This window comes from Alligator mississippiensis, chromosome 3 (genome assembly GCF_030867095.1).
Source record: "Alligator mississippiensis isolate rAllMis1 chromosome 3, rAllMis1, whole genome shotgun sequence".
Taxonomy (NCBI): domain Eukaryota; kingdom Metazoa; phylum Chordata; order Crocodylia; family Alligatoridae; genus Alligator; species Alligator mississippiensis.
Window position 1 is genome coordinate 78,150,657 of NC_081826.1, and position 26,775 is coordinate 78,177,431.

Here is a 26,775-nt window from a genome sequence, read left to right on the forward strand (position 1 = left end):
TCCTTTTTCCTTTATATTTTTTTTGGGGGGGAGTGTTCTGGAACAAGTGGACTCCAATATGTTCTAAGTTCATAAATTGCTGAGTTTAGGCTGTTGGAGTAGGATGGTTGATCTGTCTTATTAAAAATTGGTAGCAGTTATTTTCTCCACCTTCTGATGGAACCACTTTCTTAGAAAATGAAGCTACTACCATCGTGCTAACAAGTATCTGGTTTGGTAGGTTATGTTTTTCCTATTTGGTCAAAGATCTATATCCCTTTGACTTCAGGCATTTTGCCTGACAACTTCAGTGCCTGTTAATTTTTATGAATACTCTGGTTAGTTGATTAGGTTAAACTTTATCTTTGTTTTTGCTCTTTTACACCTATACTAGCTGCTTCTGAAGAAGAAATGATGAAGAAATTTGTGTCCTGGGACAGTGAGAAACATCTAAACTTCGCTGTGCCTTTTGTAGACATGAAGCCAGTTATTTACCTGGATATATTCTTGCCTCGTGTGACTGAGCTTGCTCTCTCTGCTAGTGACCGGCAGACTAAAGTATTTGCATTTTCATGTTTTCAATTTTATGCAATAGCTATGAGAGAATCCTTACAAAAGGACTCCATTCCTAGTGCAGAAAATCCTTTTGTGCTAGGTTGTCACTTAATTCGCAGAAATGCTGTTCTATAATCCAGTGGTTCCCAACCTTTTATTTTAAATACTGCGGACTGGCATGGGAGCGGGAAGGGGTGCACAGAGCCAGCTGCTTCCCTCCCAGGGCTTCCCCACTGCCCAGCACTTGACTGCTGGTGGTGGAAGCTGCTCGCCCAGGCGGACAGACAGGGAGTCCGAGCTGGGGGCTTGTGCCATGACCTGGCAGCCAACCCTTTGTGGCATGGTACAAAGCTGCTGCCCGGTGATTGGGAACCTTTGCTATAATCCATCAAAAAAACTTAGAAATAAACCCCTGGGCTCTACTAGATAGCTATGTCTGTTGAGACCTGAACTTGTAGAGTGTAGATGGAGCTTTCTTGCTAACTGTTTTTATTTTTGCATTGACTAGTCTTCTCTCTTGTTTTTATTTCCCCTATCATTGACTTCAGCAAAACACTTAAGCACATACCCTGTGTACTGATCTTGATTGGAGCCATAGGTTTCTGAGGGAGCCCAATCCAATTTATGTACTAGATTGTACCTTTATGAATTATTTAAATGTGTTTCCCCAGTTAAATTTTATTTTAAAAACATGCACAATGAAATGAGGCAGTGTCTTTAGATGGAAGGTTGGATAAAACGTAGCTGAATTACTCGAAGTATATGGGTCAATGCAGTATGGCTCAAAATGAATGCATTATTATTTATAAACTGGAAGAATTCCAGCACCACTTTGCTGGCCCTTCATTATTTTTTCTGTGTCAGTATCCAACATACAACTAAAATGGATGCTTAAACCTTTATTTCAGGTTGCAGCATGTGAACTCTTACATGGCTTAGTTATGTTCATGTTGGGGAAAGCATCTCAAATGCCAGAAAGACGTCAAGGTTCCTCACCCATGTATCAACTCTATAAACGAACATTTCCTGTACTGCTTTGTCTTGCCTGTGATGTAGACCAGGTAAACAGATGCATGTATTTTGGGGGCTTCCTGGTAAAACACTCAAATAGTGATTCTTTGGAATCTCAATCAACTCACAGAAGTATAGTTAAGGCAGCAGTCTCCTACAGTTTGATTCACTGCAAAAGCTTTTCAGAGTATAAGTTACGTTTTGGAGGAAGTTGGTCATTTTGTATTCCAACAACCTCATCCAGAGGAAAATGTTTAAATTTATGACCATTGGTGCCTGGAAATGAAAAAAATTGCATGCAGTTCTAGCATATTGTATCCAAACAATTCAAAATGTACAAAGCTTTATATACGCAGAAACGTAGGAAAGTATATTTACCTTCAGTTTTTCAATTTTAAAACTTAATATATGCACGTGCACAGAACTGTAGAACCAAATGTTTCTTCCTATCGAAAAAGCTGTAAATTGTTTTTTCAAGGAACTGGATCTTTCCACCTCCAAGCTTAGTTTCTTTTTGAGTACACCAAAATATAAAGAACAGACATAAGCTTTAAAAAATTGTTGGAGTAAGTGGGTTCTATTCCATTGGACTAAGCAGTTGTATACCAGTGAAAGTTTGCATTCGGCGTGGATTTTGTTCATATGGGATCCTCTGGTTTTGAAGTTTTGTCTGCTTGATCTCAAAATAAACTTTTTGAAATTCAAAATTTAATAGGAAGCAGCTTTACTGTGCTGCATGTGGTTGTGAAATAAATTGATTAATTCTGCTGTGCTATTATTTGAATGCATCTTTTCATTCCCAGTGCTAGGTATGTAATGTGAAATTGCTAACTGCTCAGTTTATCTTGCTTAACAAGTTTGTTTTGGGCTTTGCTTCGTTTTTTTCCACTGTTAAATGAATGCCTGAGAATAAAATATGTTTAATCTATTGGGAGTTGTTTTTGTTTTGTTTTTATCTCCTCAGGTGGCAAGACAGTTATATGAGCCTTTAGTCATGCAACTTATTCACTGGTTCACCAACAACAAGAAGTTTGAAAGTCAAGATACAGTGGCATTGTTGGAAGCTATTTTGGTAGGCAGTTTCTCTTTCTTTCATCCTGTATGATCTTGAAAAGTAAAATAACATCAGCTAAAGGAACAATAAAAGCATGCTCATAATTTATATAAAATGGAGGCATATAAAATATGCAAGCCATCTTATTTGCTGCTGCTTTAAATTCTGGTAATGGACTCCATACTCTTATGGATCCCAAATCTATTTTTTTTATTGGCAGCATCTAAAGGTCAGCATCTTAAGAATATACATTAACTGAATTTTTAATTTTTGAAAGAATCTATAGCATTTTATAATCAGCATGTACAAGAAAGTTCTGAAAATAAATTATACATCCTATTTGTAAATCCTTTTCTGCTGATGTTAGGCAAAAGTTTAAACTTCCAAAAAGGGGTTTTGCTTTATCCTGATCAAATGACTGTCATAGAGGTATAATTGATTTGTGCTGTGATACCCAATCTCTTGGCTCCACAGGCCAGATAACTGGTGTGGGGCCAGTCTGCAAGTCAGATTGGGCCCTACATGGCAGGATTGAATTTGTCTGGAAATTTGACAGTTGGGGAGCAGCAGCTAGCTGCTACTGCTCCCCTGCCACCAAATTTTTGGATCCATGGGGAGCCTTGTGTTCTAGAATATAACATGTCTCTGTGTGCCAGATTTTGCCTATGGACTGGGGGTTGAACAGTACTTGTTTGGTGGATCTCAGAGTACTTTAAAAAAAAGTGAGTGTTGTCTCAGTTTTACAGAGGGAAGAGCCGAGTTGCACAAAGGTGAAAAGGGTCTTCAGGTTCCCAGTGCTCTGTCAGTTAGGCAACAATCCCCCTCTTGTTCCCATGCAGTACAGACTTTGAAATTCTGTGCCCAACAGATTAAAAGGACTTTTAAAATCTGCAGTAGTATTGTACTTCTGCTGCAAAGTGTGCTGAATGTTTTCTGTTTGGCTTCAGTGTTTTATAAAATATTGGATTGTTATTGTTTATTTATAATCTGTATTTTAAATTTAGGATGGGATAGTGGATCCTGTTGACAGCACTTTACGAGATTTCTGTGGTCAGTGCATTCGAGAATTTATGAAGTGGTCAATTAAGCAGACAACACCACAGCAGCAAGAGAAAAGTCCAGTAAATACCAAATCTCTCTTCAAGCGACTCTACAGCCTTGCTCTTCACCCAAATGCATTCAAGAGACTGGGAGCAGCACTTGCTTTTAACAACATTTATAGAGAATTTAGGTGAATTGGTGGTACTTGATCAGCAACTAAACAGATCTGATTAAAATATGACTATACCAAAGTACATAAACATGTTGAAAGTAGAACCCAGGCAGATCTTGATTGACAGATGTTGGTTTATTCCAGCCATTAATATGCAAAGAAACTAGGTTTTAGATTCTTTTCAGATTCTTTATAGTGATTCAAATTCACTCCAGAAATGAAGAGTGTAAATAGTTGGGCTGTATGTGAGTGGAAAATGGAGACTGAAGAGGTCGGATTCCATCAAAGGATAAAATAAATATGACAAGCTCTTATTTATACATTTAGTTTCAAAGTGGTGGACAGATAATCTTTGTTTTGGCAGTTGAGGACCAACATTTTATGCTCTGTTTAGGAGGGCATTTCACGTACTTGTTTGTCATCTTTGTTACTTTCAAAGAAGCTTTTACTCCTTTCATTTTTATATTTCATATTGGAGTTTGATATTCAGTTCTTTTTTGCTCCCATGTATTTTTTCTGCCAAATACACTTTATTTTTCTTCCTATAGGGAAGAAAATTCCTTGGTGGAGCAGTTTGCATTTGAAGCATTAATTGTATTTATTGAAAGCCTGGCCTTAACCCATACAGATGAGAAATCACTAGGTGAGTTGTTCTGATTTATTATGAAAAGGAATTAATAGAAATATCTTTGAATCTTATAAACAGTGTGTGAAATACACTCAAGAAACTAAACCAGGGATCTGCCATTGCAGGGAAAATAAGATGCTGCTCATCTCAAAGGATGATTTCTTTTCTTTAATTTTGTTCCATGGTAATTTGGGTTTTCTGGTTTATTGGCATTTCTTTGCAGTCTTCACATGCCATTAATTTAGTTGAATCTTTTCTGTTTGTCAAGTAAAGTTTGATCTTTTTTCAAGCATTGTACAATAATATTTAATGCTTTGGATGGTTCTGATGTGCATGTCCTGGACCAATATCTACACTACTTAAAAATGAAATTCAGTATATTTGAGCATAGAATACTGTCGTTCAACAGACTTAACTCAAAAAATATTTCTCTTGCCATCTTTATCACATCAACAGTCTTTATTGTAGAGTTGTATGAAAAATTTGCAACTTCCTCCACAGTGTTGAATGCTAATTCTTTGTCAGTAACATTTTATCATGTAATAATGGTTAAAATATAAAGTTTTAGTGTTACAAATTTTGGATGGGCTGCTTTTTGAGGAAATGTCCCCTGAGGAAAACAAACTCCTCTTGTTAGAGTTGCTAAAGGTGGTAGATACAGTCCCAGAATGGTGTGGTTTTTACAGTGGAAACAGTTTGCTGAAGAGGAGTTTATTTTGCATGTCATCCCTGCATGGAATTCTTCTTGTATATATTTATACATTTGTGTTAATTAGATAAGGATTGGATTCACTGATGGATTTTCTCTTTTATAATAGGTACAACTCAGCAGTGTTGTGATGCCATTGACCACCTGAAGCGCATAATTAAGCACAAAGCACCTTCCCTAAACAAGGCAGAAAAACGGCGGTTACCACGGTAAGTAACTTGAGAGGTTTTTAGGTTGGCAGATGCTACACCTCAGTTCACAGTACACTTAAAAAAAATGGTGTTGGGTTGTTGCTCTGGCCCAGTTTATGCAACAGTGTGTTCTAGCAGAACTCTTGACAGCACACTCAGTTCCCTGGTGGTGGCAGAGTAATTTTTGTTTGCAGAGTAGTGCTGCCTCTGTGAATAACAGGTGTCCAGTGCCACAGGAATGTGACCAGAAAGCTTGTGTAGACAAGTCTGAGCTTCTGCCCACATCTTCTGCCCCTTTAGCAGCTGATGCCCCCCAAGGGTTTGCTGCATGTCCTGCTGGCATAACTGTTGGGAAGCTGCATGGATGGGGACTTGTTCCGGCTTCCCTGTATTGTTCGCTGTCTGCTAGTAGATGCATGCAAACCCTTAGCTTTGTGAGTTCTACTAATCCACAATTCTATCACCTACATACCTGATGAGAAACTTGTGAATTGTCCCTTGAATGTCTGATTAGAATAGCTGAATGTGATGATGCTGGATCAGGTTTTATTAGTCTAAGTCTATCCCTGATTTTTGAGCAAAACAGGCTGGAGAGACAGATCACTCTAACTCTGGAGGTACTGGGAAGAGAGGGTAATTTACCCTGCAAGAATCTTTGGGGCCATCTTGAAGATGATTTCAAAGACCTTGGCGGGAACTATCTCATGTTTTTAGGCACAAATAAGTGTTGTATGAAGAATAGGAAAAAAATAATGCAGAATTCTTAGTACTGTTGGAGAGGCTTGGAAAATGTCCTTTTCCCCTAAGGAAGTGGGAAAGTGGAGTGTGAAGGTTGGTATCAGCAGTTAGGTAGATTGGTTACATGCTCATAGGTCAGTTAACTAGATTAAGCACTATGCTGCTTACTGTTTAACATGTATTCTTTGCTTTTATTTTTTGCATCTGAAGGAAGGAAAGGCAGCTGAATCTTGATGTTCATAGATTCATAGATGTTAGGGTCGGAAGGGACCTCAATAGATCATCAAGTCCGACCCCCTGCATAAGCAGGAAAGAGTGCTGGGTCTAAATGACCCCAGCTAGATACTCGTCTAACCTCCTCTTGAAGACCCCCAGGGTAGGGGAGAGCACCACCTCCCTTGGGAGCCCGTTCCAGACCTTGGCCACTCGAACTGTGAAGAAGTTCTTCCTAATGTCCAGTCTAAATCTGCTCTCTGCTAGCTTGTGGCCATTGTTTCTTGTAACCCCCGGGGGCGCCTTGGTGAATAAATCCTCACCAATTCCCTTCTGTGCCCCCGTGATGAACTTATAGGCAGCCACAAGGTCGCCTCTCAACCTTCTCTTGCGGAGGCTGAAAAGGTCCAGTTTCTCTAGTCTCTCCTCATAGGGCTTGGTCTGCAGGCCCTTGACCATACGAGTTGCCCTTCGCTGTACCCTCTCCAGGTTATCCGCATCCTTCTTGAAGTGTGGCGCCCAGAATTGCACGCAGTACTCCAACTGCGGTCTGACCAACGCCCGATAGAGGGGAAGTATCACCTCCTTGGACCTATTCGTCATGCATCTGCTGATGCACGATAAAGTGCCATTGGCTTTTCTGATGGCTTCGTCACACTGCCGGCTCATGTTCAACTTGGAGTCCACTAGGACTCCAAGATCCCTTTCCACCTCTGTGCCACCCAGCAGGTCATTCCCTAGGCTGTAGGTGTGCTGGACATTTTTCCTCCCTAGGTGCAGCACTTTGCATTTCTCCTTGTTGAACTGCATCCTGTTGTTTTCTGCCCACTTGTCCAGCCTATCCAGGTCTGCCTGCAGCTGTTCCCTGCCCTCCGGCGTGTCCACTTCTCCCCATAGCTTTGTGTCATCTGCAAACTTGGACAGAGTACATTTCACTCCCACGTCCAAGTCGCTGATGAAGACATTAAAGAGTATCGGTCCAAGGACCGAACCCTGCGGGACCCCACTGCCCACACCCTTCCAGGTCGAGACCGACCCATCTACCACGACTCTTTGGGTGCGACCCTCTAGCCAATTCGCCACCCACCGAACTGTGCAGTCATCCACATCACAGCCTCTTAATTTGTTCACCAGTATGGGGTGGGATACCGTATCGAAGGCCTTCCTGAAGTCCAGGTATACGACATCCACCCCTCCTCCTGTGTCCAGGCGTTTCGTAACCTGGTCATAGAAAGAGACTAGGTTGGTCAGGCACGATCTGCCCGCCACAAACCCATGCTGGTTTCCCCTCAGCATAATTTGCCCTGCCGGGCTCTCACAAATGTGGGCCTTGATAATTTTTTCAAATACTTTACCAAGGATGGAGGTGAGACTGACCGGCCTATAGTTGCCCGGGTCCTCCTTCCTCCCCTTTTTGAAAATGGGGACCACGTTAGCCCTTTTCCAGTCCTCCGGGACTTGGCCCGTGCGCCACGAGCATTCGAATATTCCCGCCAGTGGCTCTGCAATGTTATAGCAATTGAAATGGTCATCACTAATCAAATTAGTTGAGGGCAGTAAGAAGTCCAGTTTACACCTGTATAAAAGTTTGTAGTGTAAGTTGGTTGGCCTATCCAACCATCTCTGCTCCTTTCTCTGTCTTTCCTGAGGTAGTAGAAAGGACAGTTGGAATAATTCATGGGATGTTATGGTTTGCAAGTGGAGCAGAATGGTCTTATTAACATGATGGTACTATGGTTTTGTCTAAAACAAAAGTCCATGCATAATACCAGTAAAGACTGTGGTGTTTTTGCACAGAGGGTTTCAACCTGCAGAATCACTGTGCCTGTTGGACATTGTCACGTGGCTGATGATGCAGTGTGGACGACCTCAGACCGAGTGCCGACATAAATCCATGGAGCTCTTTTATGAGTTTGTTCCTCTATTACCAGGTATTGAGGATCATGTTTAATGTAGCTCTAGTTTGCTGTTTCACAAATATCTCAATGCATGCTTGCTCAGTTTTGCAGAGTACAGTAGTTTACATTTATTAACAAAAAACTATTTGTAGTCATGGTTGAGCAGCTGCTAGTATTCAGTATAAATGCTGTGGCTTCTTATTACAGTGCAGGCTTCCTCACATTACTCTGCTAATGTGTCTCCACTCTGACTTGTAAGATGCACTTTTAGGCATAAAGTGGCTCTTGAGAAAGTGGCTGTGACAGCATACTTTTCTGGGACAGAGCTGTTGGTTCATGTACCATCTCTTCCTATTTGTCTGATATAAGCAGCACAGAGAAGTAGGACTGGAAGAATGGCTAGGCCCAATACAATAGTCAGGCAATAAAAGCAACAAACTGAATATGTTTTCTTATGTTGATCATCAGGGATCCTAGTTTTCCACAGGGAAAAAGGCAGAAAATCTTCATTTTAAAAAACATAAAAATCCATGTTTTTCTGTGACCTACCAAAAGCACAGTGGCATCCTGTGGTGAGCAGCACCATTTTGATCTCTTTTTTTTCCTACTGTGCTTTTTTCCTCTTGGCCAATAAGCCTCACCACCTCTCCCTGCCCCCCCCCCCCCCCCCTTGCCCCTGACTGGTGAGCCAAGAGGCAAAAATAAGAGCAGAAAAGATGTTACTTGCTTTGGTAGGTTGTGGAAAAACAGATTTTGCGGTTTTCTGTGGTGAGCAGAAAACTGAGATCTCTGTTGAATCTCATACATCATGTGTATTATGAATCTTGATATTGGAGAAATCATGTATATATAAAAACATATGTATGTGTACGTAGACTTCCTTGCACCGCTCTTAATATGCTAATTGTGTGTGTGACGTATGTGGCTGGATCCACGTGTACGTACGTGCAGGTGCACACCTGGATCCAGCTGTGCATTTTCTTGGAGAACTTTTAATTTCTCTTACTATTTTTTTTTTTGTTTGGTAGGAAACAAGTCACCATCTTCTTGGCTGGGTGATGTTCTAAAAAAACAGGACAGCTCTTTCCTTATTAACAAATTTGAAGGAGGTGGCAATCAGGATGACAATCTGTCTGGGATCCTTTCCTACCCAACTCTCCATCACCTACAGGAGCCCTTTAGCGTGCGGGCTGTTGTGCAGTGGATGGATATGCTTTTAGCAGCTCTGGACTGCTACAATACATTCATTGAGCAGAGAATGTTCAAACCTGAAAATGTACTAGGTAAGTGATTCTGGCTACAGTTAAATCATTACCTAAATCCATACAGTGATGGGTTTGTAGTTTAGGCTAGACTTTTTTTTGAGCACAGTAGATATACAAGCTCCTAACCAGTTTGGCAACAGGGAGGCATTTTTTTTCTTTTTTCAATTTAGTAGGCAAGAGTGATACCTCCTATTTACTTCCCATTTTTTAGAAGTGTTTCCTTGTATTTATAAGAAGATTCATTCAAGGCATCTGGACTTGACTCTTTCCAAAGCCCTTTTTCCTACTGTCCTTTATTGGCTAGAAGTGCTTACTAACATGCAGTATGAGGATTGCCTTCTGTCCCCACTGCCAGCCCAGTGATTTGAATGTGTTACTTTTTTCTAATGTTTTCAGCAGCATCCAGTCTGAAGATCTCAATATCCATCATTCTGGTCTTGTATGAAGCCCTGTTGTATATAGCTATTAGACACTGAGTCTGTATCCAAAAAGAGTTGCTTTCATTTCTAAACAAAGCTTCTACAGCAGTAGAATGTGTAAGTGCAATTAAGCAGCCACTTGTATTCAGTGCTTGCTTAAAAAAACCTGTGCGTAAAGAGGTTAAGTTTTTGTTGTTATTAGAACTGTACAATAAACAGGTCATTGAGGACCTGATTGTTCAGATGTGAATTTGCCTTACCTCCATATAGTTATAAACACCTGATCTGTGGGTCCAGGTACCTAATCTATGTGCACAAAGGATACAAAGTTGTGTGAAATTCTGTCCTTAATGTTACAAATTTAACTGGCATATCACTTGTTTAATAATAACATCTAAAGATGTTATTATTAACATCTTTAGATGTTATTATTAGTAACCATGTGCTAGTCATGAGCCATGTGCTAAGCATAGAATGTTGTGTTAAATTTAAGAGTTACTCTTATTTAATGTGGCATAATTCTTTCTAGGTACAAATTCTTCTTTCTTGAGAGCTGTTGAGTTCTTCCTTGAAACTATTGCGTTACATGATATACATACAGCGGAACAGTGCTTTTACACTAAGTCAAAAGACAACGTGTTCAGTCCACAAGAAAGAGAAGAGTACAATTACAGCAAATGTACAATTGTAGTCCGAATTATCAGGTTTGTCAGCATGATCCTGGAGATCTGTCAACAAGATTTCTGGAAGGTAGGTGCTGGACTAGCAGCTCTTAGCAGTTGCTCTCTTCAGTTCATTAAAACTGTTATTTAAAGTTGGTGTTTAAGGTTCAGAGAGTGAGGTCCAAGGCATTTCCCTAGTAAAAAGGACAGGCTTATCACTAGCCTGGAGAAGTGGGTCATTCTTGGCAGCATCTTGTTAAGGGATTAATTAATCCAATAGTCCCTGTTGGATGTTAAAGCTCATAGTGTTCTCATGTTTAGACATAATTGTTGTAGTAAGTATAAAAAAGCCATATGGGTGATAAAGTTATAATTAAGAATAATATCCACTCCATGTGCCTGCCTTTTAGAATCTGAAATGGAGGGTATGTGAATACAAATAACTGACCTGTGGAGTGGAGTGCAAATAGGTGTGCCGTTGCACAGTTCTGTCTTTAAAAATTAAGCACTTAATAGCTGTAGTGGTGAGATTCACTAATAGTATTTTGAAATGAGTTATTTGGAGTTAGAACTCAAATAAATTAATCATCCATATTTTGCTTTATCTCAGGCACAGCAAATATAGGGGAAAAGTGAAAATTGATTTTTTTTTTTTTTATTTTTTTTTTAAATAAAACTTGTCTGCATTTCACTTTTTGACTCTGTCTAGCTGCTTGAGAAGGAATTGCTTAATTTGAATCTGATAGAACTCCTAGTGGTGACAGTGTGTGATCCATCAGCTGTGGGCTTTAACACAGCTGACGTTCAAGTCATGAAAAATCTCCCAGATAATACAGTGAGGCTCATGAAAGCTTTGGCGAAATCTCCCTATAAATCATCTTTGGAGCTAAGCATAAAGAAAAGAATAACATCGCACAGGTAGGAACTCTTTGATTACTATAATGATTATTATTAAAAGTCAGAACTAACACAGCTCATAGTGACTGCGGAGTGAATAAAGTTTCCAGTGTACTTTTATAGGATGATGTATTTTATTTCCATGCTATGTCAATGTACTAATAAAAGCACAAGAAATAAAAAAAATATATATTTTCCTTGTCAGCATTCAGGAACTTTGTTCGGTTGATCTGTATGATCCAGATGCTCGTTTTGATCGTGTTAGAATTAGCTCCATCCTATCTGCATGCAAACAGCTCCACAAGGCTGGAGTGCTTCATTCTGTGCTGCAGTCTCAGGTAATTATTATTTACATATATAAACCTATGGTGAACACTTCCTTTTCCATAGCCAAGTTTAAAAAAAATATAGGCCATGTGAAATGGATCAGTGAATAGTATTGCCCTTTTACAGGTGAGGAGACTGTGGCAGAGAGGGGAGCAGTGGTGAAGAGTTGGTGCTGTCAGTGGGATGAGAACTCTTGTATTGTTCATGTTCCCTTATACTAATGCTTTACATCATACTCTACAAATGTAAAAAGCAGCACTTCAGGGCCTTAGTTACTACACACTAAGGCATTAAAGCAGCTGAATACATGGTGAGAACTCAGTTACTGGGGAAAATTATCTAGTATTTAATGATCTGCCCACACCTGTGCACTTCAGCAGTTAAAATGGAGGTTACTTCAACAGTATAAACTCTATTTCAAATGGAGCAGTAGATTAAATAGCACATCTCCCACTTATTTTACTTGTCAGAGCAGCAAGCATATTGATTTAGATCTTAGAAAAAGCAGGCCAGTAAAATATAAATGGTTACATTTTATAGATTTAATTTTATATTTATATTTTATTAGTATGGTACGTTTTTGGAAATGGCAGTTAAAGATGTGTCTAAAACTTTACACACTATATCAAGATAATCACAGAAATTTAGTATCTCTATCAGAGGTAATTCAGGGGAAGCAGTTTTTCTTCTGACCTTAAAAATGACCATTATGAAGAAATAGGTCTGAAAGAGTTTGATTACTTCTTGCAATACTTGACATCTGACCTGATAGCTGTACAAGAAGTCCATACAAAGCCTAAACAGCATTTCACCTCTAAACCTCTTACAAAAAGAGCCTAAGGAGACTGAATCTTTTTTACTTGAATAGCTATGTTTGCCATTTTTCCAGATGAGGGTCTTCAGGTATCAGACCCTCCTCTCCAAATAGGACTTCCTTTTATAGGATAGTCTGCTGTCACAGGCGAAGTACCCAAGGAACAGCAGAAGGAACTGAAGATGTTCCCCAAGGACCAATATTTGTCTGGGGCTTCTTCATTAATGCCACAGATGCAGATGTAAAAACATGTTATATCATCATGAAACTTTTGGCAGGTCTCCAACCACCTAACCTTCCCTGGGTGGTCCAGACAACCACAGAGGACATACCCCTGTTGTAGTGGTTGTCATCTGAAGCTTGATACCTTAAGCTCAGAGAAGTTTAGAGTCCCTTAAATTTTGGTCCATATTTGTTTTAATCTGAATATTGTCCCATATAATCATCAATTTATTCTGGCCAACAAATGGTCAGAGGTGTTTCTTAGGAGTATCGGTAGCCTGTGTAACACTTTGTGAGGCCACTACTGGATCAGAGCGCTTGGAAAACAGAAAACCATGATTGCTTTTCTACGTGTCCTGTCACAGAACAATTCTCTGAAAGTTTAATTTCTTCTCTTCCCCCCCCCCCCCCCCCCTTCTCCTCCCCTGGAGGCTAAATGGAGCAGTTGAAAAGTCTCTGTATATTGCATTTAACTTTTGTTGTTTTCTTAATTCATAGCAACCTAAAATGGAATCTCTTAGTGATTTTTTTTTTTTTTTTTTTTTTTTTTTTTTGTGGGGGTCCCCACCTCCCTCACTTTTAGGGTTCAGGACTTCATTTCACAGTTGGCTCTCAGCTTCTATCAGTTGTTTACAAAGGCATTGCACCAGGGGATGAGAGAAAATGTCTACCTTCATTGGACATCAGCAGCAAGCGACTGGCTGATGGACTCCTGCAGCTGGCCTTTGCTTTTGGTTGCCAGGTAGGATATGATACGATTTCCATGCAGTATTTAAGAGAAGAGATGCCAGAACTTTAATTTGGTGTGCTCTCAGAAACATTGTAGGAGAAATTGGTCTACTTCAACAACGTGTACTTTTTGGAATGGGCGATATCTCTTTATATCTTGTTTACATGCAGTCTTTCAGAGTGCAGTATTCATTAACATCCCTTAGCACCTCCACTCCAGTGCAGAGTGCCAGTAGGCAAATCATGGATTCTTTACTAAAGGAAATATCCTAGTATTTTACTGGTTGTGCTTTATTCTTTGTGTTTACTATTTGCTTCTTTACTACAAATACACATGCAACTGTTTGAGGAGGCAGTTTTAAAAGTTCTCTTGATTTCTCTGGGAAACGAGCAATTTTTACTACCCATAGATTGGCAGATTGACTCTGTCTCCTTGTATTGGTTTCCACAGAGTGAAGAACTGGTGAGTCTGATGTTGAGTACAGCGATGTTATTTGTACCGCTCTCTGAAGCAGCACCGAGAAATCTGCTCAGCTTCTGCCATGGAGAATATTTCTACAACTTGTTCTCAGAAACCATTAATCACGAACTGCTGAAGAACCTTGATGTGGCCATACTTCAGCTTATGAAATCAGCTGTGGACAATCCCAGAATGGTAATAGCTGCTAAAGACTCAAGAAATATATAGAGAGATTATCAGAAAATCGAAGGTGCAAATAAACTATAATGATCCAGAGGGTTAAAGGGCAGGGATGGAGGGAAAGGAGTCCTTTATAGTCATCTGTCTCAATGAATAGACATTGTTTGACTGTTATTTCTAGGGCTTAATTTGGAATACATGGATTTCTTCTTTTTGTGCATACTTTAATTTCAGGTGGGTACCATTCTGAATGGTATGTTAGATCAAAGCTTTAGAGAGCGCACTGTACGCAAGCAGCAGGGAATGAAGCTAGTGACTGCAGTCCTCAGAAATTGGATGAGACTTGACACCTGGTGGGCCAAAGATTCTGCTCCTGAGAGTAAAATGGCTGTGTTGACCCTGCTGGCCAAAGTTCTGCAGGTATATGTTGCTTAGTAAAATCAAATGTACTTTTAGAAAGTTTATAGGAATGTGTGCCATTCTGAGAGAGTGACAGTTTTTGCTTGTTGTTTTATTTGAGATGAGTTTTTTGTTTTTTGTTTTTTTTTCTTTTTCTGTCTATCTGGGAAAACATAAACAATGCGTATTAGGCATTAGAAAAAGCGAACTGCTTTTTAACGTACTGAATTTCATTCTTCCATTTGTTGTCATTGTGGCCCAAGTTCTAGCTTCCTTTGACATCACTGAAAATATGTAATGAAATAAGTAGGGATTTTGGAGAAGTTAGTTGAGATGCAAAATTTCTTATTGGCCACTGAACAGTAATTTTTAAGCGAGGCTGTGACCATGTCAGTCTGTTTCAGTAAGCTATTTAAGAACTGTGAAGAACTCTAACCTCTTTGCCTCTCAGGTCTGTCACCTTTCTGAATCTCTCCTTTTTCTTTTTATCCTGAAGTTAGACTACTTCAGATACTGGCTTTTGGGAGATTATCTTTTTAAACCCATGCAGAAATAGCTAGGAAGAAGAATTATGACTTGTCACTTTTCCCTCCCTTCCTCCACCCCCACCATACTTCTGTAAGAACATTACTGGAGGAGTGTTTAATGATGCACAAAGGGATTTGTCTAATGGCTTATCTGACAGTGGAGACCTGCCTTTGGGAGGGAGTTTAATATTCTTTTTCTCATGGGCACTGAAGTGTCACTATACAGTTCTCTTTGTCATATGTGAGAGCTTTTTAAATTCTTGCTAATGCTGTGTTTAAAACCAACACCCCTATCATGTATAAATGTTCATTTCCTTAATTAATTTCAGAAATGGATGACTGTTCTAATTAAGAATACAAATATAAGGTATAGGGAATATTCTTATAATAATGTATATATTTTAAAAATTACAGCTTTGATTTTCTTCTCTCCAGGTTGACTCTTCAGTTTCTTTTAATACGAAACATGAGGCATTTTTTGCTGTTTTTAATACCTATACTAGCTTGCTTGTTGATCAGAATTTGGGTCTAAATCTAAAGGTACGTTGTTCTATATTTTTCCAGGTTAGATATAAAATCCCTTTTTATGGGAATACATTTTCAGAAAATGTCTGCCATCATTAGACATCAGCAACAAGTGACTGGGTGATGGACTCCTGCAGCTGGCCTTTGCTTTTTATAGAGAACCTATATTACCTTGCTTTCATTTTTATAGTAGGAGCAAAGAATTTGCTTTTTTTTCTCTCATTTTTACAGGAAAATGTACAAATCTGTAATCTGGAAATGACAACTCAATGTGCTCATAACTTCCTAGATGGAAGCATGCATTGTTAACCTTCCTTGTTTTTCCTAGTCGTAGCTCATGTAGACTTTAGGAAAGGTCAGCAATAGGTAGATATATAATGAGTTACAAATTCATTTGAAATGTATGAAGAATAAAATAGTAAAATGACTAACTTGATCAGACCATCTGCAGCAATTGAAACTGTCACCTGTATAGTATAGGAAAAGAGTTAAGCGCCTTCTACATAAGCTAAAGAACCAGTTGTGTTAGCTGAAGACGGTAACAAACCCCAATAACCTGTATGTGTTCTAGTTTACTAGAAAAGGACAAAAAGATATGAGTAATGAAAGTTGCTGAATTGAGTATCTTGGAAACAGTGAGTTTTTTTGTTCACAGAAAAAGTGCTGTATCATTGCTGCTGCCAATTTGCCTCTGTCCTGAACTAGACAGAATAGCTCTAGTGAATGTCCTAGTGTTCATATTTAGTTGAACTTGAACTTTCTGCTCCAGCTACCAAGAAGGGTATCAAATCAGTATACAAGTTTTGGTGGTTTCTTCTGATGTTTAACATCTTTTCATTACGCATATGAGCTATGACCTATCTGTCCATGGGTAGGCTAGTCACAGTACTGGCCAGAGCTGAATTTTGAACCATCCTAAAGAGAAAAAAGGCTGTGTCATCTCAACATCAATTATCTGAGCCATCCAACCACCCAGTGAAGTTGCTACTAAACCATGACATGTTAAGTGGTCTGATCGTTGTTGGAGATGGGAAAGGCTTTTTGAATTTTATATAACCACTCTTTATTTACTTTAGAGTCAAGCAGTGATTATCCTTCCATTCTTCACTAATCTGACTGGAGAAAGGCTTAAAGAGCTAAAGGATGCTCTTGACCAACTTGTAGCCTTCAATTTTCCCATGAAATCTGATGAGTTCCCCAAGGGAACTTTGAGATACAACAACTATGTGGACTGCACTAAAAAGGTCAGTACTTGAGTGAGTTTAAGGTGTATAATTTAAAACGTAAATGAAACTTCTGGGTCCAGTCCTGCAAGCACTGACTACAGTGAAGAATTATTCAAATAAGTAATCCTTTGTACGACTATTCAAAGGTGCAAGGTTGTAAGATAGGGCTCTCATTAGTTGACTCTGGGAGAGAGAGGGGAAAATAGTAACTTGTTATATTTAAATTGATGATGTTACCAGATCCTTGCTTTCAAGAACACGTGTCTTTTATCTGGGTAGAGCTAATTTGTATGTCAGTAGCCTGCCTTGGGATGAGGAATGTCATTTTGAGGTATGGTTATAATCTCCATTCATGACAAGGGGCCTGTAATAGTTTGGAGAAGTTTTACATATAACCATAATGAATCCTAACTGCCCGCATTCTCCATCAACTGTTTGCACCACTGACCAGCAGATAGTGCTTAGGGATTGTTAAAACACAATTAACCCTTAAATGGTACATGAAATATGAGCACAGACAACTCAGTGTCCTAAAATCAAAGTCTAACTTTATTAATATAACAAGTATCATCTCAGCAGTTTCTCTGTTCAGAGAGAGAAAGTACATTTAATACAATGATCTCACCCAATCCCAGATGTTACTTTGCTCACAGAAAAGACAGCTGCTCCATTCCTGAAGCAAAGGGTTTGTCATTGGCTGGGATGATCCCGACAGGTGTCGAAAGCTGCATTCATGATGTAAATGATGATGTTGATAACGATGACACTTAACTTCCTTGCTTGCCCCTTTTATGATTTTCTTTCACTTGACTCCTTTGACTCCTTGCTTTTGGATTGGTCTATTTGCAGTCAGCATATTGTTCATACTTTATCCTGTCAGCATATTCCTTTGTTCAACATTCCCATTATGAGCACACCTCTTAATTTGGCCTTTTTCCAGTGTCTTACTTTAAGCACTGTCCATTGGTCTCCTTTATAACCTTTCATTAACGGATCCAATCATTTCATCCCTCTGATTCAGCCGATTAGTGCCAAGTTCAGTTAATTTGGGCTAGTAACAAAACTATTACTACGTTGTGTTAGAAAACCTTCTCACAGTAATAGAAAAAGGAAAGAAACAGCATGCGAGCAAACCCAAGGTCATAAACTGCTTGCAGGAAACAAGGCCAGTTGATATTGCAAACACCAGCAAAATGAAAAGTTCAGATAATAATGAGGCTATACAGAACTTTAGGCTGAATATAAAAGAAAACTTTAAACAATGCTATAATTCACCACTCTATAAACAGGTGCAAGTTTAAAGCATAAAATACGACAAGCTACCTGTTACAGGCCAGCTGGGCACTGAGAGTATATCAATTTAGCCACTGGGCTGTTTGGTTCGGGATCGAGGAGGCAGAGTTGGGAGTAAAGCAATGGCAAATTTATTATAGTTTACACTTGCACAACAGTTAACAGAAAGATAAGTGCAATAAGCAAATAATGCACTATTAAAAAGCTAATAGTAAATAATAACAACAGATAGATAGATCAATCTGTCACAGGCTGGCTGGGCACTGCGAGGGTATCAGCCCCTGGGCTGTTTAAAACAACAGATAGACAGACATGGGTTGGTAACTAATCGATAGTCCCTCAATGCCAGGTGCGTGCCAGGTGATTCCAGCAAAGTCAGACGTCCCCGATTGACACTGTCGGAGGGATTACCGGGGAAGTTCCCTTAATCAGGATCCGATCCTCACTCACATGGGGAGTCTGGGCGTGGAACAGCAGTGACCATTCTGTTCCCTCCTTCCTGTTGGTCACCTGACACATGCCCTTTTTATACCTAGTCTTATGCTAATCTGTTGTCTTTAGAGCCACTCACAATCTTGCCTTATAGCTGTTACCCTATGGGATTAAAAAGTGTTAAAAATTATTATAAAAGGTTACTACCCGAACTTGGGTTTATCCAATAAGCAGATTACAATGCAGCATCTTCAGGCTTGAATTTAACTTTACTTCGCCTAAATCCAACCCCTTTAGATTCCTCTGACTCTGCTTTTTTTGAGACGTGCTTTCCTGGAACGTGCTGGGTGGGCCAGGCGGTTGAGTCTAGTTTTTTATCAAGCTGAATTCTGAGCAAAAAACTACTAGGTCAGCTAATCTTACAGCTATAGCTTTGTCTTTGAGGCCCAGTTAGTTTCACGAATAGTTACAACTTACATTTGCGGGTTACAAATTTACAAGCTTTATATTAGACAAAAATTCCAAATGCCTCTAAGAAGCACATCTTTATTGCTTATTAATTTATTTGGTTCCGGCTGTCACAGCTACCCTATTAAGGGAGCCTGTAATAGTTTGGAGAAGTTTTACATATAACCACAGTGAATCCAGGAGAGGAGTGAGGGAAGTTTTAGCTACACCCCCTTGGGCCATGCAGCCCACATGTAATTAGCCCTCTGAGCTCCTGGTTGGTCAGTGGGGGCTCTGGCTCAAGCTCTACTTGTGCAGGGAGCTTTCAGAGCTCATCAGCTGGTTGGTGTGGGCTTTTGCTATAGCCACTGTTTTGCACAGCTCTAGAGCCCAAGGGGTGATCGCCACTGCCATTCACCATCTGCTTCCTTATGCCAAACTTGAGTGCAGTAGAAAAGGAGGGGCAAATGCCAGCATTGCTCACCCCCTGAGACTCAGAGCTATGTGAAGCACTGCCTCTGGTAAGAGCCTGTGCCACCAGCTGATGAGCTTGGAGAACTCATTGTACACTAAGAGCACAGCTGAAGGGGTGGTGTGACCACACCACTGCAACCCACTGCTCCAGTCCTGTATGTAACCTTCCCATCCAGGTGGTGGTGGTAGCATTCCAAAATTGACACTGGGCAGCGTTTCTTCTTTCTTCCATTATTTGTTCCCTATAGAGCTATGTTTGATAGGCCAGCTCTTCTGGTCACATGACAAAATCACTCTAGCTTTTTAGGGGCTCAGCTAGTAGGGGTCATGCAGTTATTCCATTTGTTAAACTTTTAACTTTATTTGAACAAATATTTGTAGAACTCTAAGGCAGACAAGATTCCTTGGGTGAATCTGATATCTTTTATTAGACCAACCCAAATAGTTGGAAAATAATTATTAAGCAAGCTTTCGGGTTCAAAAACCCTTCGTCAGGCTAAGGAAGTTTCAGCAGTTGGTGTGTGCTCTTCCTGGATGCAACAAAAAGTAAAGAAGCCAGCGGCTGGGCTGGGATGCATACAAGACAGGTAGTCAGTGAAAATGTAGATTGAGGAGTCAATGGGTGAGAGACAGGTGGGGAGGGGGGAAAGAAGGGGGATGAAAGTGGAGAGATACCTCGGTGGTGGAGATGTGTTGGCAGGTTTTGCATTTCTTGTCATGGCACGGTCTGGATCCTTTTGGTGTGTTCTGGGCTTGAGGAAATTTGCTTCTGGTGGTGAGATTAGCGAGGTTCGGTGCTTGTTTGAAGGCTAGGATGGGTGGCTCTGGGAAGATCTCTTTAAGAATAGGGTCTCTGTCTGGTATGGGTTGCAATTGTTTGCAGATTTTCCATTCAAACAATTGCACTTCCCAGAGACAAGCCTATGAACTCCACTTCATCAACCTCCTGGATACTAAAAATCATGGACTAAATATAGACATTGGATTTATGACACATTATAACCTGCCTGACATCTGACTCCCCAGGTATCTCTCCACTTTCATCCCCCTTCTTCCCCCCCCGCCTGTCTCTCACCCATTGACTCCTCAGTCTACATTTTCACTGACTACCTGTCTTGTATGCATACGAGCCCAGCCGCTGGCTTCTTTACTTTTCATTGCATCCAGGAAGAGCACACACCAACTGCTGAAACTTCCTTAGCCTGACCAAAGGTTTTTGAACCCAAAAGCTTGCTTAAGAATTATTTTCCAACTATTTGGGTTGGTCTAATGAAAGATATCAGATTCATCCAAGGAACCTTGTCTGCCTATGTCCTTAGACCAACACAGCTACAACCTACACCCCTGTAGAACTCTAAGACATCCAAATTCAGAGGCTTGAATTCTTTGTTCAGTTTCTCCTATTAGATTCAAATTTTTGTCTCACGTTAGGGCTGTTGAGAACACATTTATTGCAGCTCTTGTATTCTTTTTTTTTTTCCCCCTCTCTCTAGTTTCTAGATGCTCTGGAATTATCTCAGAGTCCTTTGCTGTTACAGCTGATGACAGAAATCCTTTGTTGGGATCATAGACACTGCATGGAGGACTTGTTTCAAACCAGCTTCAGAAGAGTTATCAAAAGGTGAATTCAGTGTATTGTCCCTCTTTGAAACCTCACTGAAGCAAAACTGTTCTTATGTAAACCTTACAGTGGTGGCCTGAGACCTAGTAATAGAATAATATACATTAATAATAAACATACAAGCAGTAATATGCATACAAATATTATATTTCTGGCTGTTGTTTTTAAGAGATCTTGAGTCTCCTCCCCACCCCACCATGCCTTCATAAATTATAACATATCCTTCTAAAATTTTTCCTTGTTTGCCTTTTCCAAGTACTTTCTATAAAATCCAGTCAGTTATTATTTTGTCTTCCCCTGTGACACTTCAAATGTTTGGACAAATTCTGGAAAGCCTTTATAATGCAGTCTGTTCCAGTGCGATTCAAATCAAGACACTAATCATGCAAGACATTCACAGGATTCTTGACCCCAGTTGTCTTCCTGCCTAGAGTTGGGGGGCTGGACCCAATGAATCTGCAAGGCCCCTTCCAGCCCCTAACAATCTATGACTCTATGAAATATATTATGCTGACTTATTTACTATGAGTGTCACCATGACAGATCAGCAGTATTGCTAACATGCCCATTGAATGGTACAACAAAAATGTGTTGTTTGGAAAAGAATGTGTTCTAGCTTATATTTTGATTTCTAGTTTTCTGACTTCAGTCTTTTTCTTATGCCCATATTTGTTTTGGATTTTTAGATTTATAATTATCTATAGTATCGTATGCATGTAGCAAAACTATTATAAGTAGGCTACATTTTTTTTCCTTTCTGTAAATTTGAGAAGTAACCAATCCTTCTCGTTGTTGTTGTTGTTTTTATTTTTTTTAATTTTATTTTTTTGGAAATCAAGACCAACCTCTTCTATTATTCAGAGAAAAGGAGGCCCAAAGTATCTCTGTGGTGTCGCATATCTGCCATTTTTCAAGTTTTTAATTCCCCCCCCTTTCTGTCTCTTCCTTTGACCCATGTTACTATTTAGTAGCAAATGGTGGCTATATTTGGCTTCATTTGGGAAGGGAGTAGCAGCTTTTTCCTTGTTATCTATTTATCTCCTCCTTCTGAGGGGGGGGCGGTCTCTGCATATTACATAAGATGTAGAAACATTTCTATTAAGAGTCATAAAAGTAAGGGTAAAAGCGACCTCCAGAGGTTATCTAGTCTAGCACCCTGCCTCAGGCAGAATCATCCCTATCCAAATGGTCCCGTGCATAGAGGACGAGATTCTGAATGCCCAGCAGTTCCATACCAGAAGCTGTGTACCTTAATGAATCGGATACTTCTTTTGCAAAATTTATGTGTGAATAGATGATTGGGATCTCATCACCATGGATCAGACTCCAGTAGTTGATACCTTTTTTGTATATATGAGATTTGTTACTTAATTTGAACACATCTGTAAACAAACAAAACTGGATGCTGGAAAACAAATTGTTGTATATGACAAGTTTCCTATGCTTGGCTAATTTGGCTTGCTCTACATGTTCAGTTATATAATAATATTTTGAATAGTTGAAAAGATGTGACTATACATATACAAGAATTGCTTCAACTATGCAGCTTTCTATGGAATGAAATACATCCAGGTTTAACAGTGGACAGCAGCACCACACCTGTTTGATAGGAAGTGGAGGAAAAACTTGGCATCTGACAGTATGAGGAGAAATGTGGGTGTAGATTGTAATTACCCAGTTGGAAATTGAGTCAAGGTTTGGGCATTCCCCTGAACCAGGCAGAATCTTTAGTGGCTTCACATTTCATTGGAGAATGGCTTTGTTAGGAGAGCGGATTTCTGTGCCAGGTTATGGTGTTGGACAAATAGTGACTTGTGCAGCAGAATGTTACTTAATAAAAGATTAAACCCTGACACTGGTAACCTTGATCAATCTGCTAAGGTCATGATACGTGTAAGTAAGAATGGAAATGGGATAAAAAAAGTAGATATTGTGCAGAGTTTTAAAACTTAAACACATTTGGTAGTGGAGGTTTTTTACCAAAAAATGTTCATCTTATGTAGGAGTGACTGCAACAAACAAGTGGTGCTCTTAGACACTGTGTACAAAATGTTCCAGAGTGAATCCCTTCTTTCAAATGTCACACGTCAAGCCTTTTTGGATCGCTCTCTCCTCACACTCCTGTTATACTGCAGCCTGGACGCACTGAAAGAATTCTTCAGCAAGATTGTAGTGGAAGCCATGGATACACTCAAGTCTAGATTTACAAAAGTAAGCATCGTTTATTCTTTGCAATTGGAACAGTTTCGCTACAAAGTTACAGTCATTCTCTGAGATGTTACAAATATATAGTTTGTTTAGCTCAGAAACAAGATTGAATTTAAAATAATGTTTTCAATTTTTGAGGACACTAGAGCAAAAATTAACACAATAAGGGCCTAACTTCTTGTGGAAGAGCCAGTTCTCTTCCACAAGAAATCTTTCGAATGTCTGTACTTCCCTGTTTGTGCCAGGAAAGAGGCTTTTTTCCCGGCACAAAGTGAGCATCTGTAAATGGCCTAAGTTTGAACATCTAGGTCATGTCCAGATGAGTACAGACATCCGCTTCCCTGGGGACACGAAGCAGTGCACACCTTATGCCACTGCTACGTGTCCCAGGGCAAAGCCCGTGCCACGAGTCCTCTGCAGCCTAATCTGGGGGCTGGGGAAGCTGCAGCTTTCCTGCAGCTTGCGGCCTGGCCAGCAGCAAGAGCATGGCTTATTATCAACCATTCTTTTTCTTATTTTTTTTTCCTAACAGCCCCTAATAAACTAAATTAATTACAGACACACAGTAGATATCCCAATAAACAACAGTTTAATATGAAGTATTCATAAATTACTTATTTAAGAGCAGCTTGAAACCTGACTTTTGATATAAAATTATTGTTACCTTTAGAACAAAGAAATAAATAAGAAACAACTCAGTGGAAACGGTAGCAAAATATGTTATAAGGACAAGAGCTAAGAGATCTTTCTGTGCTTCTTGTCTTTAGTCAAATGAAACCGTTTTTTATACACAAGTCATCAAGAAAACGGGGTATTATAAGATCCTGGAAGTGCTGTATTCACGTCTCTCAAAAGAGGATGTTCACTCGAAGGACTCTCAAATTAACCAGGCTTACCAGGGCACCACAAATGTAGAAGGGAATGAACTTACCAAGATGCTAATAAAGTAAGTGTTTCTCATGTGTGTAATAACCTTTATTTGCTTCTAATTAGCTAACGAGCCAGATACTGTTTCGTTGTATGCAGTTTGGAAAAAAAAATCCATCCTAGCAATGGATAAATTTAAGAGAAGATCCAAATCATGTTTTAAACACTAGATATGGAATTGGGTTTGTCTCAATATGGTGATATGGTGACCAGCAAATGTAGAGGCCAGGGCTGTGAACAGATGTTATATTTGAAGTGCTTTTAAAGGGTAAGTGGACAAATGTACATACTTTATGAAGTGCTCCTTCTGGGGAGTGGAGCTGCAGGACTGAGCAATAACCTATTGTACTTTCTGGCTGTGGCTGAAGAGCATGCTACTGCATGCTGTTGTGTGCATTATGAAGCACTCGGGGGGGCACAGAGAATGAGAGCTGTAAATCTGTTCATGGCCAAAGTGCTCCATATTTTAAGCACTTCAAAGTGCAGTAGCTTTTGAAGCACTTTACAAATTATGTCTGTCCATATCCTGGAATACTTCATCAGGGTAGTTACAGCTTTTCTTACTTCCTTGTTTGTATGTCCTGTGTTGTGGGAGGTGGGGAGTGTTTAATAAAGGACATATCTTGCCATCTCTGAAAATGATGCTCTGCAAATCAACTTTATTCTAGCTTGCTAATGGTGGACTCTAGATCTTGTTAGTGTCCCCTTTGTCCAGTGAAATTGGAAGCATAACACTTAAATGGAAAAGGTCTGTTTGGCCATCTAGTTCCTGAAGATGAATGTTTCATAGAAAGGATATTCATTTTAGTTATTCCTAAATGATGCTCATCATTAAGGTGTAGAATTAATATTTCCAACAGTAGCTTAGCCACCTTTTGCTGTGTATACTTATTACAGTAATTATGATCCTGAACCACAGGATCCCAGGATACAATTTATTTTTAAGGAGCCAGCAAATTTCCCAGTATCACTGGACTACAGGTATTGTAGATTTGCATTTACATCATTATGAATTTGCAGTAATGGCAGCAGGTATCATTTTGATGAATTAACACCATAGAAAGAAAAATAATACTACATGTAAAAGTTCAGTAGCACTGTTTTATTTTACAATTAAGTATCTTTCTTCTTTGACACGTACAGAACACTAAAATGCAGCAGATTTAATGAATTTATATTTATTTTATTTCCTAATTCATTATATCTTACAAGGATCTTTCTTTAAAAAATAGCTTTAGTCTGATGATTGACAGAACTTTGAAAACCAGATTCAAGTTTGCATTATTTGCCTGCTGTATAATGATTCCTGTCTGGCCCGTTCCCACTTGAATTTCTGGGGAAGAGGTTTGTGAAATTTACCTATATGGGTAGAGGAATTGTATCCCTCTAATTTGAAATAGCTGAAGTAATAGGTTCCCTGCATTGGGAATTTCTATAGAAATACTAGCTAAGGTTTGTTTTCACTGGTGCTGGGTGATACTGCTGCTACAAAGGATTCCTATTGAAGACTTAAATATTTGAGGTGGTGTGTGCTGGTACTGCTCGATTGCACTCTGGCTCCCTTACAAAGCTTATGTTGTCTTTCTGCTTCCTTCACTACTCATTGTATTGGGGCCTCTGTGATATTCTAGAAAATGTTGACAAGATTTTTGGTCTCTCTTTTAAGGTCTTGCTATGATGCATTTACAGAAAATATGGCAGGTGAGAGTCACCTTTTGGGAAAGAGGAGAGAGTATCATTGTGCTGCATATAACTGTGCCATTGCTGTCATCAGTTGCGTCTTCACTGAAAGTAAATTCTACCAGGGCTTCCTTTTCACTGAAAAACCAGAAAAGGTAAATGTTGATGTGGAAACTACCATTGTTGTTAATGTTCTGCAGGGTCCATCCGGTATAGTAAGATGCTAGTGGGAAGATTTTACTTGTGTTCCAGTGAATCAAACCAAAATCTGTTTCCCACAACTGGTCCTTCTCTTAATAGTGTCTGAAATAAACAGGGAAGTGGTTGGCTTCTTTTAATCCTATATAATATTTGAATGCAGATAAAGGTTTCCATATCTGGTTGGGGGTTAAAGTAGCAAGACATTTGACCCTGCTTTATTTTTAAATAGTTGTTGGTTAAGTACAGAAAATAACCAACATTTAGTTTCTTAAATATTAATAGAGTTGGAATGTTATAGCTGTGAAGATACAGGAAATATGTGAGAAGCTCAGTATTTTAGTGAAATATTTTCTGGAACAACTAAATAGTTGGAGAAATGTTAGCAGAAGAGCACTTCTATGTCTGAAAGGTTGTTTAGCATCTCTTGTAATTATGTAGTTGTTCCAGTAAAAGATAGCACCAAAAAAAATCTTGCTTCTCAGAAGATTCTAAAACGAACATTTATATTAGTATAATTCTTATGAATGAACTCCTTGCATGAGACCATTACTTTTCATTGTGTTTGGTATGTTGAAATAGATTCTGTTTAATCTAACTGCACTAGTAGCCACTGATTACATTATGACTTCCTAAATTGTCAGCTGTGCTTTG

The 26,775-nt window shown here is 39.4% G+C and overlaps 1 protein-coding gene across 5 annotated transcripts in view; it reads left to right on the forward strand.

Annotated features, from left to right (window-relative positions):
- Positions 1 to 26,775, forward strand: part of PRKDC (protein kinase, DNA-activated, catalytic subunit) — a 127,903-nt gene that overhangs the window by 30,748 nt on the left and 70,380 nt on the right. For all 5 annotated transcript variants that reach the window (XR_009460734.1, XM_019498583.2, XM_006268817.4 and 2 more), the window contains 20 exons: positions 374 to 537; positions 1,443 to 1,595; positions 2,510 to 2,617; positions 3,604 to 3,830; positions 4,361 to 4,455; positions 5,259 to 5,358; positions 8,089 to 8,222; positions 9,218 to 9,472; positions 10,403 to 10,623; positions 11,245 to 11,453; positions 11,638 to 11,770; positions 13,379 to 13,537; positions 13,976 to 14,179; positions 14,399 to 14,584; positions 15,526 to 15,630; positions 16,692 to 16,859; positions 20,981 to 21,108; positions 23,112 to 23,319; positions 24,084 to 24,262; positions 25,910 to 26,078. Coding sequence is in view for 4 of the 5 variants with exons in the window: in XM_019498583.2 (XP_019354128.2) it covers positions 374 to 537; positions 1,443 to 1,595; positions 2,510 to 2,617; positions 3,604 to 3,830; positions 4,361 to 4,455; positions 5,259 to 5,358; positions 8,089 to 8,222; positions 9,218 to 9,472; positions 10,403 to 10,623; positions 11,245 to 11,453; positions 11,638 to 11,770; positions 13,379 to 13,537; positions 13,976 to 14,179; positions 14,399 to 14,584; positions 15,526 to 15,630; positions 16,692 to 16,859; positions 20,981 to 21,108; positions 23,112 to 23,319; positions 24,084 to 24,262; positions 25,910 to 26,078 (3,305 nt within the window). In the remaining variant the exon portion in view is untranslated. The remainder of the gene's footprint in view (positions 1 to 373; positions 538 to 1,442; positions 1,596 to 2,509; positions 2,618 to 3,603; positions 3,831 to 4,360; positions 4,456 to 5,258; positions 5,359 to 8,088; positions 8,223 to 9,217; positions 9,473 to 10,402; positions 10,624 to 11,244; positions 11,454 to 11,637; positions 11,771 to 13,378; positions 13,538 to 13,975; positions 14,180 to 14,398; positions 14,585 to 15,525; positions 15,631 to 16,691; positions 16,860 to 20,980; positions 21,109 to 23,111; positions 23,320 to 24,083; positions 24,263 to 25,909; positions 26,079 to 26,775) is intronic.